Source organism: Schistocerca cancellata, chromosome 6, assembly GCF_023864275.1.
Source record: "Schistocerca cancellata isolate TAMUIC-IGC-003103 chromosome 6, iqSchCanc2.1, whole genome shotgun sequence".
In the NCBI taxonomy this organism is placed as follows: domain Eukaryota; kingdom Metazoa; phylum Arthropoda; class Insecta; order Orthoptera; family Acrididae; genus Schistocerca; species Schistocerca cancellata.
This window is the reverse complement of record NC_064631.1, coordinates 609,690,734-609,711,805: the sequence shown is the minus strand read 5'-3', so window position 1 is coordinate 609,711,805 and position 21,072 is coordinate 609,690,734. Positions and strand designations below refer to the sequence as shown.

General features: G+C 37.1%; 1 protein-coding gene across 2 annotated transcripts in view; it reads right to left on the bottom strand.

The window, feature by feature from the left end:
• LOC126191095 (exocyst complex component 2) overlaps positions 1 to 21,072 on the bottom strand; it is a 143,852-nt gene that overhangs the window by 33,301 nt on the left and 89,479 nt on the right. For both annotated transcript variants that reach the window (XM_049931824.1, XM_049931825.1), the window contains exons 14-15: positions 20,005 to 20,124; positions 5,772 to 5,926 (exon numbers count right to left, since the gene is read on the bottom strand). In XM_049931824.1, coding sequence (XP_049787781.1) covers positions 5,772 to 5,926; positions 20,005 to 20,124 — 275 coding nt within the window. The remainder of the gene's footprint in view (positions 1 to 5,771; positions 5,927 to 20,004; positions 20,125 to 21,072) is intronic.

Sequence of the window (21,072 nt, the reverse complement as noted above, 5' to 3'; positions counted from 1 at the left end):
CCGCATTTGTAAACATTGCACTGACTGCAAAACCATGTTCGTGATGAACACTAACCTGATGATGCTACGTATTGATGTGCTTGATGCTAGAACTGTAGAGCAATGAGTCGCATGTCAACACAAGCACCGAAGTCAACATTACCTTCCTTCAATTGGGCCAACTGGCGGTGAATCGAGGAAGTACAGTACATACTGACGAAACTAAAATGAGCTCTAACATGGAAATTAAGCGTTTCCAGACATATGTTCACATAACATCTTTTCTTTATTTGTGTGTGAGGAATGTTTCCTGAAAGTTTGGCCGTACCTTTTTGTAACATCCTGTATATACAGCTACAGAACATTCCAGTATAATGATTCCTGCCATTTGTGGATACTTGTAGAATGTACTCGAACCGAATATAGAAATTAAAATGTTTCAGTTCATGTAGAGTTATGAACTCACAACCCTCCATGCAACAATCTAGTATCATAACCACTACACAACGGCGACTGTGCTACTCGGCTCCTTCTGCAACAATATTAACCGACTCTCTATTCTTGAAATAGGTCATGTACTCATAGAATCTTCTCAGTTCAACAACAATATATTTTCAACTCTCATCCCCAAAGTAACAATTATTCTGTACAAGCTCCAGCAATCCAACTGGTTCCAAAATAAATGTCAGAATCGACAAAACACCCATACAATTACATACATGCTACCTCATGCAGAGCCAAGGCATGAAGTAAGAGTCTCTATACAATACATGCTTCATCTGTCTCTATAACAATCCTCATGACACCACAAACCACAGAACATTATACAAACACTCTTAGACTTTTTGATATAAATTCCAAGGCGCTGCTGGTAACCACTTGTTGGGGCCGCTCGTCTGACGCAGCTCCTGACTTCTCGTGACAGCTGTCCCTCCTGCACACACTGATGTGTGTGGTGCTGTAAAAAGGCTCTCCCACCCTCGTCATTAAAACATCGGGTGTTCGAGATGGTAGAGAACCATGTGTTTCTAGAATTTACCCCAAAATTCTCAAAGCACTACACTTGGACCTCAACCTACATCACTCCATACAGTGTTTCAAAAAGTCAATCCCACCAGTAGGACCTCCAGGTCGATATGAACCTAATCTGACAGGAAGTGAAATACTAATGCAACAAGATCATGGGGAGGACTACTGCAACATTATCATTGATAAAAATCTGTTGCATCAAGGACAGCTTAAGGAGTTTGACCCACACAAACAGTTATATCCAGCTGATTTCATTTTGTATTTTTATCACTTTGTACATTTGGGAACCTTGAAATTGTGTATACTTGCATTTGTATTATGGTAAGAGTGTAATCCGAAATTTTAATTGCTGACAGGTCTGGACTGGGCCCGAAACATGTTGTGAATGTGGAAATAAAAAAAAAAACTCCAAAAACAGCTACAGGATTTTTCAGCAACCAACAAGCATTTTTAGAGTCATTTTTATTTTATTTAGATTTCATTGCATAAGGTATAGGACATCAAGTGCCACACACCAAACTGTTAGCAAAGTTAAGTAAAGCTTTGTATGATAACTATTAATAAATGTTATTTCTTATTGTTTGTCACATTTTTGTTACAGCGCTGCCCTGTCCAGCATGTATTAAGTGGAGTTAACTCGCATGTATACTACCACCTCTTTCACAGAACCATAGTACGAAATAACTTTTCTGTACTACGGATGTTTGGCCTGAATTGATAGTAACTTTCAGTTACAAGGTCTGAACACCATATAAATACAGCTGTTCATTTACATAAATACAATTGTGATGTTATGTTGTTCTTTATTAGCATAAAATTAATGTTAACTAAATTTTTGACATATCTTCAGTACACAAACAAAATAGTTTGCAAAAGTCCATCATGAGATTAATGTTCCATAATTCTTTAAAAAATGAAGTTATAGAACCTCACCCCATGAACCATGGACCTTGCCATTGGTGGGGAGGCTTGTGTGCCTCAGTGATACAGATAGCTGTACCGTAGGTGCAACCACAATGGAGGGGTATCTGTTGAGAGGCCAGTCAAACGTTTGGTTCCTGAAGAGGGGCAGCAGCCTTTTCAGTAGTTGCAAGGGCAACAGTCTGGATGATTGACTGATCTGGCCTTGTAACAATAACCAAAACGGCCTTGCTGTGCTGGTACTGCGAACGGCTGAAAGCAAGGGGAAACTACGGCCGTAATTTTTCCCGAGGGCATGCAGCTTTACTGTATGATTAAATGATGATGGCGTCCTCTTGCGTAAAATATTCCAGAGGTAAAATAGTCGCCCATTCGCATCTCCAGGCAGGGACTACTCAAGAGGATGTCGTTATCAGGAGAAAGAAAACTGGCGTTCTACGGATCGGAGCGTGGAATGTCAGATCACTTAATCGGGCAGGTAGGTTAGAAAATTTAAAAAGGGAAATGAATAGGTTAAAGTTAGATATAGTAGGAATTAGTGAAGTTCGGTGGCAGGAGGAACAAGACTTCTGGTCAGGTGACTACAGGGTTATAAACACAAAATCAAATAGGGGTAATGCAGGAGTAGGTTTAATAATGAATAGGACAATAGGAATGCGGGTAAGCTACTACAAACAGCATAGTGAATGCATTATTGTGGCCAAGATAGATATGAAGCCCACACCTACTACAGTAGTACAAGTTTATATGCCGACTAGCTCTGCAGATGACGAAGAAATGGAAGAAATGTATGATGAAATAAAAGAAATTATTCAGATAGTGAAGGGTGACGAAAATTTAATAGTCATGGGTGATTGGAATTCGGTAGTAGGAAAAGGGAGAGAAGGAAACGTAGTATGTGAATATGGATTGGGGCTAAGAAATGAAAGAGGAAGCCGCCTGGTACAATTTTGCACAGAGCACAACTTAATCATAGCTAACACTTGGTTTAAGAATCATGAAAGAAGGTTGTATACATGGAAGAACCCTGGAGATACTAAAAGGTATCAGATAGATTATATAATGGTAAGACAGAGATTTAGGAACCAGGTTTTAAATTGTAAGACATTTCCAGGGGCAGATGTGGACTCTGACCACAATCTATTGGTTATGACCTGTAGATTAAAACTGAAGAAACTGCAAAAAGGTAGGAATTTAAGGAGATGGGACCTGGATAAACTGAAAGAACCAGAGATTGTACAGAGTTTCAGGGAGACCATAAGGGAACAACTGACAGGAATGGGGGAAAGAAATACAGTAGAAGAAGAATGGGTAGCTTTAAGGGATGAAGTAGTGAAGGCAGCAGAGGATCAAGTAGGTAAAAAGACGAGGGCTAGAAGAAATCCTTGGGTAACAGAAGAAATATTGAATTTAATTGATGAAAGGAGAAAATATAAAAATGCAGTAAATGAAGCAGGCAAAAAGGAATACAAACGTCTCAAAAATGAGATCGACAGGAAGTGCAAAATGGCTAAGCAGGGATGGCTAGAGGACAAATGTAAGGATGTAGAGGCTTATCTCACTAGGGGTAAGATAGATACTGCGTACAGGAAAATTAAGGAGACCTTTGGAGATAAGAGAACCACTTGTATGAACATCAAGAGCTCAGATGGAAACCCAGTTCTAAGCAAAGAAAGGAAAGCAGAAAGGTGGAAGGAGTATATAGAAGGTCTATACAAGGGCGATGTACTTGAGGACAATATTTTGGAAATGGAAGAGGATGTAGATGAAGATGAAATGGGAGATACAATACTGCGTGAAGAATTTGACAGAGCACTGAAAGACGTGAGTCGAAACAAGGCCCCAGGAGTAGACAACATTCCATTGGAACTACTGACGGCCTTGGGAGAGCCAGTCCTGACAAAACTCTACCATCTGGTGAGCAAGATGTATGAAACAGGCGATATACCCTCAGACTTCAAGAAGAATATAATAATTCCAATCCCAAAGAAAGTAGGTGTTGACAGATGTGAAAATTACCGAACAATCAGTTTAATAAGCCACAGCTGCAAAATACTAACATGAATTCTTTACAGACGAATGGAAAAACTAGTAGAAGCCGACCTCGGGAAAGATCAGTTTGGATTCCGTAGAAATACTGGAACACGTGAGGCAATACTGACCTTATGACTTATCTTAGAAGAAAGATTAAGGAAAGGCAAACCTACGTTTCTAGCATTTGTAGACTTAGAGAAAGCTTTTGACAATGTTGACTGGAATACTCTCTTTCAAACTCTAAAGGTGGCAGGGGTAAAATACAGGGAGCGAAAGGCTATTTATAATTTGTACAGAAACCAGATGGCAGTTATAAGAGTCGAGGGACATGAAAGGGAAGCAGTTGTTGGGAAGGGAGTAAGACAGCGTTGTAGCCTCTCCCCGATGTTATTCAATCTGTATTTTGAGCAGGGAGTAAAGGAAACAAAAGAAAAATTCGGAGTAGGTATTAAAATCCATGGAGAAGAAATAAAAACTTTGAGGTTCGCCGATGACATTGTAATTCTGTCAGAGACAGCAAAGGACTTGGAAGAGCACTTGAATGGAATGGATACCGTCTTGAAAGGAGGATATAAGATGAACATCAACTAAAGCAAAACAAGGATAATGGAATGTAGTCGAATTAAGTCGGGTGATGCTGAGGGAATTAGATTGGGAAATGAGACACTTAAAGTAGTAAAGGAGTTTTGCTACTTGGGGAGCAAAATAACTGATGATGGTCGAAGTAGAGAGGATATAAAATGTAGACTGGCAATGGCAAGGAAAGCGTTTCTGAAGAAGAGAAATTTGTTAACATCGAGTATAGATTTAAGTGTCAGGAAGTCGTTTCTGAAAGTATTTGTATGGAGTCTGGCCTTGTATGGAAGTGAAACATGGACAATAAATAGTTCGGACAGGAAGAGAATAGAAGCTTTCGAAATGTGGTGCTACAGAAGAATGCTGAAGATTAGATGGGTAGATCACATAACTAATGAGGAGGTATTGAATAGGATTGGGGAGAAGAGAAGTTTGTGGCACAACTTGACCAGAAGAAGGGATCGGTTGGTAGGACATGTTCTGAGGCATCAAGGGATCACCAATTTAGTATTGGAGGGCAGCGTGGAGGGTAAAAATTGTAGAGGGAGACCAAGAGATGAAAACACTAAGCAGATTCAGAAGGATGTAGGTTGCAGTAGGTACTGGGAGATGAAGAAGCTTGCACAGGATAGAGTAGCATGGAGAGCTGCATCAAACCAGTCTCAGGACTGAAGACCACAACAACAACAACAACAACAACAACAACAGTGCTTCAAAGAAAACTACAGCTATGCAAGTGTCGTTACTGAAGAGCAACTTGAACATAAACAGCTTAAGACTGTAATGGATGAAATAAATCTAAAGGAGACATTTACCTAGTAGATCACGATGATGATGATGATGATGATGATGATGATGATGACATTAATATAAGTGTTTTCATTGAACAGACCCATTTTAGTAATAAAAGTTTATCATGATTTTTCTTTTACAATTTAACTACTTAATTAGGCATTTGGTGTGCAGTACCAACGAAAAATTGAGTATGTGCAAATAAGAAGCAAAAAACACAAAAAGCATAAAAGAAAAACAGTGCCCGTTTCCAGCCAAAGTAATTACTGTTAAAGGTATCTTAATTCCTTACATCGAAGTTGCTAGTTCTTAGTTCACAGCACTTTTTTTACCTGTACTATGGGAAAAATACATGATTACTTCTACACATATCATCTCTTCTTTCGGAGCGCATCCATACAAATAAAAAGGAAACTATGAGACACAATATTGTTACTTACCTGTCCAGAGCTGAAAGTGCACTTTGAACAGTTGCAATTGGAAGTGTCAGTGATGGGAAGCCATTGTGGGAAAACAACTCTGAGAGACGTGGGAGAACTACCCGAGAAGTGTACTGGCAATTGCTAAGTGTCGTCAATAAGCGGTGTTCCCAAACCTGTAAATCAATTATAGAGATTAATTACAAATCACATATCATTATTTAAAAACTCTCTATCTCTCTCGCTCTCTCTCTCCCCCCCCTCCCCCCCCCCCTCCCCCTCACGAGGAGAAATATATTCAAAGTTTGAAGCGGATTTCAAACCCACAATTAGCTGTTTGTACCAATACTGAAGATGCCTCCATTATTTACAGCTTGTAATGTTTCAACCTATAAACATTATATGAACACTATTGAGAGCACATATTTCCACAAGCAAAACAGTCATGTTCAACAAACTTTTATAATCAATTAGTGACTAAAGAGCTTATCAGCAGAAGATTGTTCGAAACTTAACATATTGAAAAAAGTTACAGTCAAACAATGGAAAATGGAATCCACCCCAAAGGATGGATTCCTGCGCCATCACAGAGAAAATCTCTGCCCTTGTGGATCAGCATCCTCCGCCTACCACTCATATCCTATATAAAACAGACTAACCATTTCCTCTATTGACTCTCCACAGTTCCTGTTCCTTTAGCAACTGGCACCCTGCCCATCACTGTTGATGCCACTTCCCCCTACACTAACATCACCGATTCCCAGGGCTTTATGGCTACTGAATACTACCTGTCCCAATGCCTAACACACTCCTAATTGCAACCACCTTCCTGGTCACCATGACCAACCATATCTCACCCACAATTGCTTCTCCATTGAAGGCGTCACCAACAAAAACATCCATTGTACAACAGTGGGCACCCACACAGCACCATTCCATACCAATCTATTTATGGGCTATATACAGGAAGCATTCTTAAGTACAGAAACTCAAATCCCTTACCTGGTTCACATTCACTGATGACTTCATCATATGGACCAAAAGTGAGGACACCCTATTCACATTCCTCCAGTACCTCAACATCCTCTCCTCCATTCACTTCACCCAGCCCTCCTCAGCCTAAAAAGTCACCTTCTTTGATGTCAATCAACACTTCAATAATTGCTACACCAGTACCTCCATCCAAATCAAACATACCAACCACCAACAATATTCCAGGCAACAGCTGCCAACCATTCCACTCCAAGAAGTTCCTTCCATACAACAAAGCCTGCTGCAGCTGCCATATCTGTAATGATGAGCACTCCCTCTACAGATATGTTAAGGGCCTCACTGAGGCCTTCATGGACTGAAATTACTCTCCCCCATCTTGCCCAGAAACAGATCTCAATTTCTTGTGTGTGTGAGTTATGAATGTGTGTGTTTAGTTTTCTCTACATGAGATGAAGGACTTTATATGACAGCTAACTATTATCGAACAGTTTTTTTTCCAATGTGCCTCTCTCCCACTCAAAGCTTCTCTATGTGGCAAGTAGCCATCTACCCTTTCTTATTGTTGAATTAATTATAGTTCATACAAAAGCATTAACTTGCTTCCATGCAGTTCTTGTGCAGAAATTTGGCCAAATACCTCACAAATCACAGTTCACTGAGTGGCAAATGCAATTGATAGTCCAAAAATGTCACACTGCAATCACGGACAAAGCATCAGTCACTATTGCTAATAATTTTATTACATTCCTTTGAACTCTGGCCCTCGCCTGTAACAAAGGTTTTCAGTTCAACTCTTCTACCTTGACCCACTCGACAAAAACTCTTAATCAATCATTCAATAATAAATATCTAAAATAAACATTACTGTCCTAGATAAAAAGAAAGAAAAAAACATCAATGAAACACCAAAAAAATGTATATAGTCCAAGCTTGCATTTATATCAGCAATTCAAAAATCTTAAAAACTTGAATACACAGTACTGAGTTCCACAACAAAATATATATAATAGTTCATAATTAACTGGCTTTTGGCTTTCTAGGCCATCATTAGATAACTTAACACTACTATTAAGATATCTGATGGTACCACTATTAAGTTATCTGATGACAGCCTAGAAAGCTGAAAGCCGGTTAGTAGTGAAAAAGAAACAAATATTATTGTGGAACATCAATACTGTGTATTCAAGTTTTTAATATGCCTACCGTATTTACTCGAGTCTAAGCCGCACTCGAATCTAAGCCGCACCTGAAAAATGAGACTCGAAATCAAGGAAAAAAAATTTCCCGAATCTAAGCCGCACCTGAAATTTGAGACTCGAAATTCAAGGGGAGAGAAAAGTTTTAGGCCGCATCTCCAAATCGAAACAAAGTTGGTTCACTGTAATATGAGACAATTTAGGTTGAATGAATGACGATACAGCTACAGTAGTTTGGTTCGAGTCTTAAGCTTAGCAGTTAAGCTTTACCACGTATTTTTCTTTGATCTGATAAGCGCAGTTTTCTTTGTTATAGGTGTTTACATCACTCTACGCTGAAAATGCATTACTGTACTATGTCATGCATTGTTTGTCGTACTCTGATACTGCGTGTTTGCAGCCTGTCGGCGATCGCGGCATGGCTTGCTTTTGTGCACGCTACCGCCGCTTACAAAAAAAAAAAAAACAAAAGAGAGAGAGAGAGAGAGAGAGAGAGAGAGAGAGAGAGAGAGAGAGAGAGAGAGAGAGAGGAATCGTCTCATTGGCGAAACAATGGCAAGACACTGCTACTTGTTGTTACTTAGACTGCTGCTTTCTTTGATAATGATCAACAAGAACCAAATAATAGACTGCGTATGATAGAAGATGTTCTGAACGAGAGTTTAGCAAAAATTTTTCTCCGTTTGAAATCTTTGCAGGTGCCTCTTTAGTACATTACATTCTGCACAGAAATTAGAGTCATCTTAGATTTAAAAATCTAGTCAACTGCCTCCCTTCATTTCTGACTGTATCACTGTTTAGCATAAGAATAATACGAATATAAACATGACATGATATGTATATTCTTCCGCATTTGCTGTTGTCTCACTCTAGTTTTGTGGTTTATTACGCAGACAGGATTTAAATGAGATAGCAGCAAACACGAAACAATACATGGCAAAATGTTTATATTCGTATTATTCTTGTGGTGACGAGAATACTGCATCTGATTCACAATTTATAAAAGTTCCTATTAGCAACCATCTCTTCTCACAGATAGGAAAAAAATTAGAATGTAGAGTTGGCCATATTGACAAACATCCTAAACATTCTTGCCAGTCGGGTTTTCGTAGTACATTGAAATGCTGCTACATTCGAAGATGAACAATATGGAATTTGTATTTACTTCGTTCGATAATGTATGAAAATGCAGTGGTCGAAACTCGGCGCGGAGAAAAAATGCTTGTCTTCCACGTTTCTTTTTTTTTAAATTTATTTACTGACGCAGAGGTTTTGGCGCCAGTATTTATCTTTGTGGCTACAAAGCATGCCTGTGTAGCGCTACATATATTCGACGGCAGAACTAAGTTGTGGCGGCACCCACTGACATTTTTGAGAACTTCCACCACTTGCTTTGCACTCGATTCTAAGCCGCAGGCGGTTTTTTGGATTACAAAAACCAGAAAAAAAGTGCGGCTTAGACTCGAGGAAATACGGTACATCACTCCAAGTACAATAGAACTCAAAAATCATTTTAACAGGTACATCTCACACAGTTTATGTCAATTGTGATTATAGTTAAGAACACAGTGTAACTACCAATTCCTTGCACCTTTAGTATTCAATATTTATTTTTAAACATTAATTAACTAGGTTTTATTTTTCTGGAATGGTATTTAAACAGTATGTTACTCATTACGGTGCTATGTTTTTATACACAGACATTGAAATCTTCAAGTTAAAATAGCTTCCTAAACATGGTATATAAGTAGAATCAATCAAAATTCTATAACCAGGAAATAGAGTACTTTAAGTCAATATAGGATGATGATCCAGCAAAAGATGATTGATGGAGACTTTTAGAGAATGTGGTACTGTGAGATTCTAACATCAAGCTGTTCTGTAAAATAAATATTCCTCAGCAAAACTAAAGATATGATTGGAATCAGCGAAGCATAAATTACTGCTTTGAATAATATGAATTTGAAAAATGTAGCCTGTGCAATAAATTTTAATATTTAGTAGACAATTGTCCAAAAGCAAACTGCAAAAACAAAACAAAAAATTGGAATTTGCTCTAGAGCACATTGAGATGTTCCACTTGAGGTGTAACATACAACTTCAGTGAAGTGATGTTTTGCACGATATTTAAATTACTGACTAATAATGCTCACCAAACATGCTATTAGTTTTTATTATTTGATTTAGTTAAGTTTGGATACACACAATATGTAGAGATTTTGTATCATCTGTGCAAGTAAACAAGCAGAGATGGACGCAGCATTTCTGCATGACAAGGCAACAATTTGTGGCATCTGCTGGTTTAGCAATTACTCCATGCAGCTGCACCACTGCCTTCCAGGCATGCCACACTCCATGGAATAGTGTATACCATGACAATGAACTATAACATGAAAGGGAGATGGACAGTGTGCTCTGAAATCAGAGATAGAGATAGAGAGAGAGAGAGAGAGAGAGAGAGAGAGAGAGAGAGAGAGATGGCCCTGAACTGGCTATCAATTTGTAATCATCATCATCATCATCAGCCAATTCAATCATTAGATGATGTGGCCTCTTCGAGTCGTGGATTCAGGTAGGCTTTCAGCAGTCTTCTCCAAGTGGGATGGTCTTGGGCAGTTCTCTGCCAGGTGTTACCAGCGATCTTCTTGATGTCTTTGTCCCATCTGTCTGGTGGTCTTCCTCTAGGCCTCCGGTGCTCTCTCGGACTCCACTCCAGTACTAGCTTCGTCCACCTGTTGTCTTTTCTTCTTGCGACGTGGCCAGCCCACTGCCATTTCAAGGAACCTACTCTCTCTAAGATGTCATTAACCTTCGTCACAGACCGGATGTCATCTGCCCTTTTCCTGTCCTTTCTTGTATAGCCCAGCATTGATCTCTCCATGGCTCTCTGTGCTGTCCTAAGTTTCCCTTTTGTGAATGAGTTCAGTGTCCATGTCTCGCATCCGTACGTCATCACAGGAAGAATGCATTGATCAAATACTGCTTTCTTCAGATTTACTGGCATTTTTGATCTGAATACTTTTGAATTCTTCCCAAATGCTTGCCAACCAAGCTTGATGCGTCGATAGATTTCTGGTCTTATGTCTCCCTTCATATTTATAATCTGGCCAAGGTAGACATATTCACTGACCTCTTCTAGTAGACTGTCCTTGACTTTCACATCTCCAGCTGGGACCCATTTGTTGGATATTACTTTTGTTTTGGAAAGGTTCAAGTTCAATTTGTAATACTTGATGTAATTATCATAACTCTATAATGGCAGGCAGTTGCTATTCGGGATTTTCTGTGATTGTATGAGATGGAAGAATGTATGCACATCTTCAATGAGTGACTTCTGTTATTTAGTAGCTTACTGGAAATTGATAAGCACAAATCCATTTCCAGCAGCACCCAAACTGCATTATTTTCAGACATCAATATTTTTGAGCGCTCACCCTTCAATACTGTTTGAATGATTCTAAAACATGTCTGTACAAAATTTTATCGCAATCGAAGCACTGTAACTCAGCTGACTTGAGCACTTGAGAAACATGCTCTTTCATACTGTTCAGAGACATTGTGCTGATGTCATGTCAGCTTATCAGTAAGTGCCCATGTAGTGCAGTCAGTTGTTTATAGATCATCATATACCTGTACACAATTCATCATCAAATGGACAAGTGCTGGAAGTTTTCTTTTATAGCATACAGGAAGTAAAATTAACTGTTAGTGAAAAGTGCTAATCTTGTGGTTCACAAGTGCACTATACTTTGCAAGAAAGCAAAAATTCTGACACGAGCTACTCAGCATTATTCACAAAATTTATTAACTTGCTTTCAAGTAAAAGTGTCAAGACGAGTTTAAGTGCTGTGAAGAGGATGCCCTAAAAAGAGAAAAATACAAGTTATTTTTACTTCAACAGACAGAGCCATGGCATAAAAGCTACCTGGCAGGAGTACACCAAACACCTGCAGATAAAGAAGAAAGGGTGAAGGGTGACGGTGAGAAAACTGGAAGAAAAGAAAAGGCATGACAAACAAACGTGAGAAACAACTACTTCTGCATCATCTGCTGCACTTCCACCTTCATCGTCTGAAGAATTCAGACAGGACATTATCAAGTTTAGATGAAATTTACATTGGTGATGGAGAGGTCTGAGAACATATTTCTGAAAGTATTTCATTGGAAAACGCTGCAAGACAAGTACGAAAGATTTTATTACTGAAAAATTAGTGACTGCCTTGGATAGATGCCAGCTAAGTGTAAGAGATTCTGTGTATATTCTTCAGGCAACAGCAGAGTCACAAAGCCAAAGAGCCTTGTATTAATAAATCTTCTCTTCAGACAGAAAAAGAGAAGAAAATTATCTGACATAATAAAATCAGCTTTCAAGAATATATCTCTGTAGTTCCCCTTGTTTCCATTGGAATGGTAAACTTTTGAATCATTGGGACAGTGAACAGCTCATTGGTGTTCCAAAATTACAGAATTGTTTTGGTAAAGTACAAGTGAATGCTGTTTGGAATGCAACAAAGTATTGTGGCAGTGAAAACAATGTACAAATTCTATAAAGTAACATATGTCTCAAACACTGGCCATCTTAATGGGGCATGTATTTTACTTGAACAAAACATGGATAGGGAGAAGTTATATTTCTGATGCCATCATTTCATTTATGAAGTTATTTTAAAATGTGGATTTGAATGTAAAGTACATGGTGTAACGAGCAATCCTAACAAAGCAGTTTCTAAGCATTTGAGACAGAAAACTGGGAAAGTGTCAATGTCAGTAACTATAACACTGACAAAATTATTGTCTACTTGGTTTTTAATGAGTCAAAATTATGGGTATATTAGGGAATTTAGTCATCATTTGTATTTGTAGTTTGTATTTGTCTCTCTAATTGCTTTTTGATGATAAAGTAGATGTACAAACCATCCAAGCAGTAGCAAATTTGGACAAATTGAACCTACAAATGGAAAACAGAGATTTGAAAACTGGATGATCCCTTACATGGTCAGATCATTATTATTATTATTATTATTATTATTATTATTATCATTATTATTATTACCGTTCACTATTGGTTTTAATTTGTTAATTTACATCTCCTAATTCACACTCGTCTTTATTTCACAGAAAACATTAGCTGACTTCGTGTCAAGCAAAAGTAGAGATTTGTTCTCTTGCCTAAATTTTGTAGACATCAGTTTTATTCATGAATGCACTTGTTGAAACGTGTGTTAAATTAATGCAAGATTTTCATGGTCTACTGACCACAGATGAGGAGCAAAGGGCATTTTGTTCAAGAACGTCTCAGACAGTACCCAGACTGCAAGAAACACTGAAAAAACATATTCTCTAGAAAGTTACAACTGGCATCCTCTGAAATGCATATGGTTGCATTCCAGTTTATTTTCTTTAAAGTGCACACACCATAATTCTGTCTGCTGCATCCAGGCACTTTTGATGCTATGTCATGATTTGCGAGATAAAAGACCAAGAAAGATCCAAATGCAGTGTGACTCTATGCTGTTCATATTACTATGAAATAAATGACGGTGGTTTTGTGGGAAAGTCTACACACAGTCCCAACTTGCATTCTCCTACTTCATCAGCTTGCTTCTGTGACAGAACAACTTTGAGGCCAATGGTGAGCAATGCTGGAAAACATGCAAAATGCAGTACATCAGTGTTTACAGGCAGGCAGGAAACTCTATTGTGATGGAATTTTCAGACTTACAAAACAGTGGGATAAATGTGTGCAAAGAAATAGAGACTATACTGAAAAGAAGAGTGTAAGTCTGTAAATTAACATTATGTACACAGTTTGGGGGGAAAAAAGGATATGAATATTCACAGGAATGCACTGTACCATATCACTCATGTTAAATGCTGCTTTTCTATTTGAAAAATGAAAGATGAGAGCCACATTTGCTATTTTTTTCAGTCAATGAGAATTTTTCCTTAAGTTACTTTTTAGTCTCATGTTTGGTGGACCATTTTCATGATAAATTGAAATGATGTGAAACTGGCCATTTTATATTCATATCACAAATTATTTTGTAAAAATGGCTACATGCTGATGATTTACACATAGTTTATCTTCTTTCTTTAAAAAAGTAATAATAATAATAATAATAATAATACAGATGTGAATTAGTAATTCCTACCCTTCACCTTTTACACATTACAATAGCAGAATTCTTCAATGAAATAAAAGAAGTTTTCAAGGAGAACCTTTTTCAGTTTGTTTTCAAATTTTACTTTGCTGTCTGTCAGACATTTTATATCACTGGGTAAGTAATCAAAAATTTTAACTGCAGCACTGTGTACCCCTTCTTGTGCTAAAGTGTGGTGTAATGAATGCCATTTTGTCTTCTGGTATTATAATTGTGTGTTTCATCGTTCCTTTTGAGCAGCACTGGATTATTTCAACAAAATTATTGAAGAAATAAATATGGTGTGAAGCCACAGTCAAAAGCCTAACACCTTAAACAGATGTCTACTAGATGATTGTGGATGATCATTACACAATATTCAAACGGCACATTTTTGAGCAACGAAGACTTGATTTTTCAAAAATAATTTATCCCAAAACATTATCTATACTAAGGTTATCCATTATGGGGACTTTTAAGATACCATGACTGTTCTTTCAATATAAATACAGAAAACTGCAACCAGTCACTTTTTTTAAATACTTGTTCATTCGTTAAACCGTTTTTGGACCTTTTTAGGCTCATCTTCAGATGATCCACAGGAGGTTACATGAGTATTTCATAGTGTAATGCTGAGTGCTGGCTTTGTGACAAGAAGATAGAACATGCTTTAACGTATTGCCATGAGTATTGTTTGCATGGCAATTCGGGTCCAAAAATGAATTCTGTATTTACTGTGACAGTATGGGCGAATTTATTATTAGTAACCATCTATCAGCTTATACTAGGACAATTGGTAAAACATCACACACACACACACACACACACACACACACACACACACACACACACACAGAGAGAGAGAGAGAGAGAGAGAGAGAGAGAGAGAGAGAGAGAGAGTGAGTTTGTTTTCCCACAGACATCATTATTTTTTTCTATATAATACACCCACAATGCAATCTGATAGATCAGATGGATACTAATAACAAAACTGCCCAGTCTGTTGCAGTAAGTACAGAATTAATTTTAGATCTAAGTCACCATATAAACGGTGCTCATGGCAGTACATGAAAGCCTGTTCCATCTTCTTGTCACAGAGCCAGCATCCAGCATTACGCCATGAAACAATCATGCAACGTCCAGTGCACGATATAAAGATAAGCCTGAAAAAGACTCAAAAATCACTTTACGGAATAAATAAATATTTCAAAAAGTGACTGGTTGCAATTTTCGGTATCTACATTATTCCACATGATATTGTTGAATGAAAATATGCAAAATATGTGACCTTACTGATCCACTGCTTCTGTCCATTTAGAAGTGTCATGGTCCAGGATTGCAAACTTCAAAGTTCTATGAAGTCGCTCAACACTGCTGTTGCACTGAGGATGATACCATATTTTACGTTGAAGTTTTATTCCACATACTTTGCCTAAATTATTAAGCAATTGCAATTTAACTGTGTTCCTTGGTCGTGATTACCCATGATGTAACACCAAACCTTACAAGACTGAGCTGCAGGAGGCCTTAGCTACTTTTTTAGAGGTGATATTTTCGACCGGAATGACTTCCATCCAGTATCTGAACAATCAGTACAAGTCAAGCAGTACATCATGCCCTAAGGAGGTGACAAAGGTCTAATAAGGTCAATGTGTACAACAATGAAGCATTCATCAGGTTCCACGAAGTTTTCAAATTGTAATTGTGTGTGGCAAGTAATCTTGGTTTTCTAGCAGTTCACACATGATCTGGCCTATCGGCGAACATCAGTTCTTATGTTTGACCAAATAACTCTACCAGATAGCAGTTTCAAGATGAGCTAAACAATGAAAATGAAGAAATATTTGACAATAGGAGTCCAAAAGCTTGTGGAATGTAAGGTCTGATATTTGCGATTGTCACACCACAGTGTTTCCCTGAAGAAAGTCGATGCAACTTAGGTGCATTTCGCAAGCCAAACCTCATTACTTTAAATTCATACAGTCCAAATGGTGTGATTATAACTGTCTTGTGCCTGTCTTCTTCAGCAATGTGTATTTGATAATAGGCCTCAAACACATCAGTTTTTGAAAATATGTCTTTGCCTTGCAGAATATGGCAGAAATCTTTTATGCGGGGTACAGGAACTGTTCTTTCACTGAACTGTCAGTAACTCTCACATAGACATAGTGAGCCACCTTCCTTGAGTTCCACATTTAAACTGTTGTTTGTTGGAATTAAGTTATAGTCTGAACTGAATCTACTTTAAAATGGGACAAATACTCAACGAAAGTATATATTAATGCAGGAAAGTTAAAACTCTAGATACGGCCAATGGCGCACTTACAAGTTTCATGTAGCAATGTTGACAACACTCACAATGAGGTATGAGGGGTTCTACACCGCCAATAGGAGAGCAGTGGGCCGAGAGTACATTTGGGAATATATAATATTGTGCCCTGCCCGCGATGTAATAACATACTATTTTCTTTTTCCATCGGAATATTAAGGTTTAAAGATATAATTTAGCCACTGAGTCAATGAACTGCACTGTAAGTCAGTGAGTTTGTACACCCAGAATAATGAGAGCGGTGTATCATTATCATCTGTATTTTGTTCTATATAAGAATGTGCGCTCATCTTTTCTCTCTTTTCTTTAAACGCGTGCCTTTCCGACAGCATCTTACTCTATCAGACTCCTATTTTCTTCCATTTTGTTTGAATGAACTAAACTTGTATTCCTGCTGGGAATTTATTTAATCATTCTATTATTATCACCGATTGTGAGTACTAATATGACCTTTTTATGAATGCTTTATTCTTTCACTCCAGAGTTGAGATAAGATTATTGTAATTTCCAAGTATTTCGCCGAAATAGGGCACAATTCTTTGTTATGTTCAAAACTGTGAGAATTATTCATAAAATGTTAGATTTCTGTACAAATTATTTACTTTGATCAATAATAATTGTTTAATTTAACATTTCTGTTTTCATTTCATAATAGCAGTCCCAAATGTCCAATTTATAAATGTTATAGATATTTCTTCAGTATATTTTTTTCCTTGCGGTGCCAATGCAATACTCACGAGAGTAAATCAAATTATCCTGAATGTCTGAATGTCTCGCAAGGTGAGAAGACAGAAATTTCCCTGGGATTACAGAAAACACAAATTAACCGTTTTTTCGGCACACTGCTTGCCTACTGATCTTCACTTCAAGCAAAAAAAGGTAAAAGGAGTAAAACAAATGAAGAAGTGAAGTGATAATATTGTATGTTCGACAGTATTGTGTGCATTTTCTGATAAAAATAATTTTTATAATAAAGTCAAAAAAAGTGGTGTGTGAGTGAAATATCTAATTCATTTACTTTTAATTAAGGATAAGAAGTGATACCTCTAATTATTCCATGTAATAATAGTTGTGTGTTAATATATAAGTATTGAAAGTGACTAGTCTCATGTGTATATTTAAATAATAGTAGAACAGAAAATTTAATTGGGATACATTAAGTTTGAAGAAATTTTGCTTAACAGTCAAACTATTGCCAATATATGAATATACTATAAACTTAGGTTACATCCATCATAATTTACGCTTGTCAAAGCGTAAATTTCCACAATTCCATAATAATATTTGTTCATATTTATAAAATATACCATAGTCAAAAAGATTCAGTACAAATAACAGTAATGTCAGTTTAGAAGCAAAATCCACTAGGTATCTGGATGTGTGTGTGTGTGTGGGGGGGGGGGGGGGGGGGGTCACAGCTATGTTCTCATGTTACACTAACCAACACCTCAGAAATCGCAACTTATTTCGAAGAAACAGCCAAATATTTGTGACAAAAAAAGAGAGAAATATCACAGCTGTGTTATTTGGATTATTAGTAGTTATTTGGATTATTAGTAGTGATACCACAGATAACAGGCATAGCACACAAAAAATGTAGTGAAGATAGAAATTTATGTAAAACATTTCTTTTAGTTTATTTTATGTCTCCTTGTTTATCCAAATGAGACAAACAGTAAAGTGCATAAGTTTAGAGTACTTATAACGTTAACTTTTCAGGCAAATACTTATATATATAAAACAGTTTGTAATTTTGGCTAGTAAGAACATGTTAAAAATAATTTTTCTCAAGGAGGCTCTTAAAATAAAGGGGGAAGGGGGGTCTCATATTCATGAACATTTTACACTCGGGTAAAAATGGTAGCCACCCACTTTCCTTCTGTAAGACAGATGCACTATAGCTACCCATCCACCTTCTGAAAGGCAGATGTAGAGCTAATGGTATTCAGTTACACTTCATCTCAAATGAGTTGTTTAAAATTTTCTGAAAGAACAAAATAGTGCAGCTATTGATCCAAGTCCTTAGAGCTTGTTTCCCCCACATTTAAAAAGTGCAACCCAGTGTACCAATAAATTTTATATACAATTAATAACCCTGGCCCAGCTTTGCACAGAAAGCACTAAGTATCTACAGCCAGATAACTTCTCTGGTGTAGTAGTAATTTTGTTTATGGGTCACTGCATAAAGTTATGATTAAATTTCAGAGAACAACATTAGATAACTGAATATAATTACTATCAGCACCCTAGATGGCAGTGATGTTATTTTCATGGAGGCAGGGGACTTGAATCCATCATAGTTAAGTCAATTCACATGAAGTATTTATAAATTACATACACAATCCTTCCCTGTGAATAATTCTACCCACCAAGGAACCCATTTTGAAATCACTAAACTAGTTTCTGAAACCAGCCAAAACATATAGACAGAAACCACAGCAGTGAACTTTAATTTATATATGTGTAAGTTGCACAAATTTATCAGTCTTGATTCAACAAACATTACACACAAACCCTCACATCTTTACACTTCTATTCCAGTTTATTAGCAAGATTGGTATTCTCTCAGGTTTAGATAATAATTTATATTTTATTTTGTAATGTCCTTGTGTCAACACTAACTGAAACAAACATGTGGATTACATGAACTGTAAATATACTGTTGTGGAACAGAAACAACGTTGTGTACAAATAAGGGGAAAAAATAAGGGTGTGAGAGATTTCAGAAGATGCATCTATGTAAACAGGAACATCAAGAGACAAGCCCCTTGTGCCCTTGCTGCTGAAAATATCTACATCAATACTCTGCAAACCACTGTGAAGAGCATGTCAGCGGTCACTTCCCACTGCGCCAGTTATTGGGTGTCTTCCTGTTCCATTCACGTGTGGTGTGTGGTAAGAATGACTGTTTAAATGTCTCCATGTACACTGTAATTCATCTAATCTAGTCCTCACCATCCCTGCAGGAGCAATAAATATGGGGTTGTAATACATTCCAAGATTCATCATTTAAAGCTGGTTCTTGAAACTTTGTAAGTTAGCTTTTTCAGCTTAGTTTACATACATCTTCAAGTGACTGCCAATTCAATTTCTTCAGCATTTCCACGACACTCTCCCACAGGTCTAACGTACCTGTGACCATTCGTGCTTTCCCTGTATACATTCAACAGTCCTATCTGGTATGGCTCTCACAATTTAAGCAATATTCTATGACTGGTTGCACATGTAGAGTAACTGCATTTCACTAGTATTCTATAATGAACGAAAGTCTACCACCAACTTTCCAAGCAACTGAGATTATGTGATTGTTCCATTTCGTATTCCTACAAGGAGTTACACCCAGGCATTTGTATGAGTTGACCAATTCAAACTGTGACCCATTTTACTGTAGTCATATGATACCTTTCTTTTTTTCTTCAAGTGCACCATTTTGCATTTCTAAACATTTAAAACAAGTTGCCAATAACATAGCCATTTAATGCAGACTTCAAGTTTCCTTTTGTGTTATGGCTTCACTTTCAACTTAATCATGTTATGTCTTAATGCAATAAAATCAATGAAGCATTATGAATGAACAAAAAGAAGATATTACATACTGGAATGCTGCCTTCCTTTTCATTTCCTCTATACACCGCTGGAGATCCAATCAACTGTGAAACAGCTGGTGGATGTAAGTCTTGCATAGCATCATTGCTAAATGCTAGTGTTTCTAGAGTCTAAAACAAAACCACAGAATATTATAAATAAACAATACTGAAAACACACAACATTTAAATTATTAAAATTTATTTTGTAATCCCTTCCTTTGAAAGGATAATTAAATATTTCTGACAAATAATTAAACAGCTTCCTGTCTCTCACAAAAACATAAGCATCAAACTATCAATTCATTAAAGTCTGTTACCTAGAGAATGAAGAGAAAATTAAGAGATACTAAGATTTACCAGTTCATTTATTTGATAACCAATACTATAGTGTCCTGGCCAGGGCGACGACCTAGCTGAATGCAGAAACACAACGTCAGAAAATGAAAAGCAGGTATGTGACTAACTAAGACCTGAGGCTGCCATTCAGCAGTGAGGATCAAATGGCTGTTGTTACTGAAAATGATTATACATATTTCTGATGTAATAAGCTTGTATGAGTTTTGTCTGAATCAATAACTCGAATACTGCACATTACAACATTCTTCGCTTTCAACAATTTACCACCAATGGACATTTATCCAAATTCAGAAGGTTTGTAAGTAGTGTGCTTTTCCATTTTCCAAGTTATAAATAGGCACCTAAAATCAGCATAGCTGTACACGTTTTAAAGAGTAAACAAATGAAAACAAAAACTTCTGTGCACTAATTTGTTACTGCATGTGAAATGCGAGTTCATCGGAATCATTAGTTTTCCCCACAAATGGAACGATAAGGTTGTGGCCCTGCACAAAGAAAAGAGACAAAGGAAGTATTATGTTCAGGACATTCTGGAAAGCAAAGGTCTGACAAATACTACTCAACTACTCTGCACCAACTGGATGAAAAAATGAAATATATGAATTGTAAAGAAAAAACCAGGACAGAGTACATGCCCTTATTAGAATAATTGCTAATTTATGTAAATGTTAATCCTATAGGGACTATTTCATTAAGAATAATTTATTAACTATGCACTCT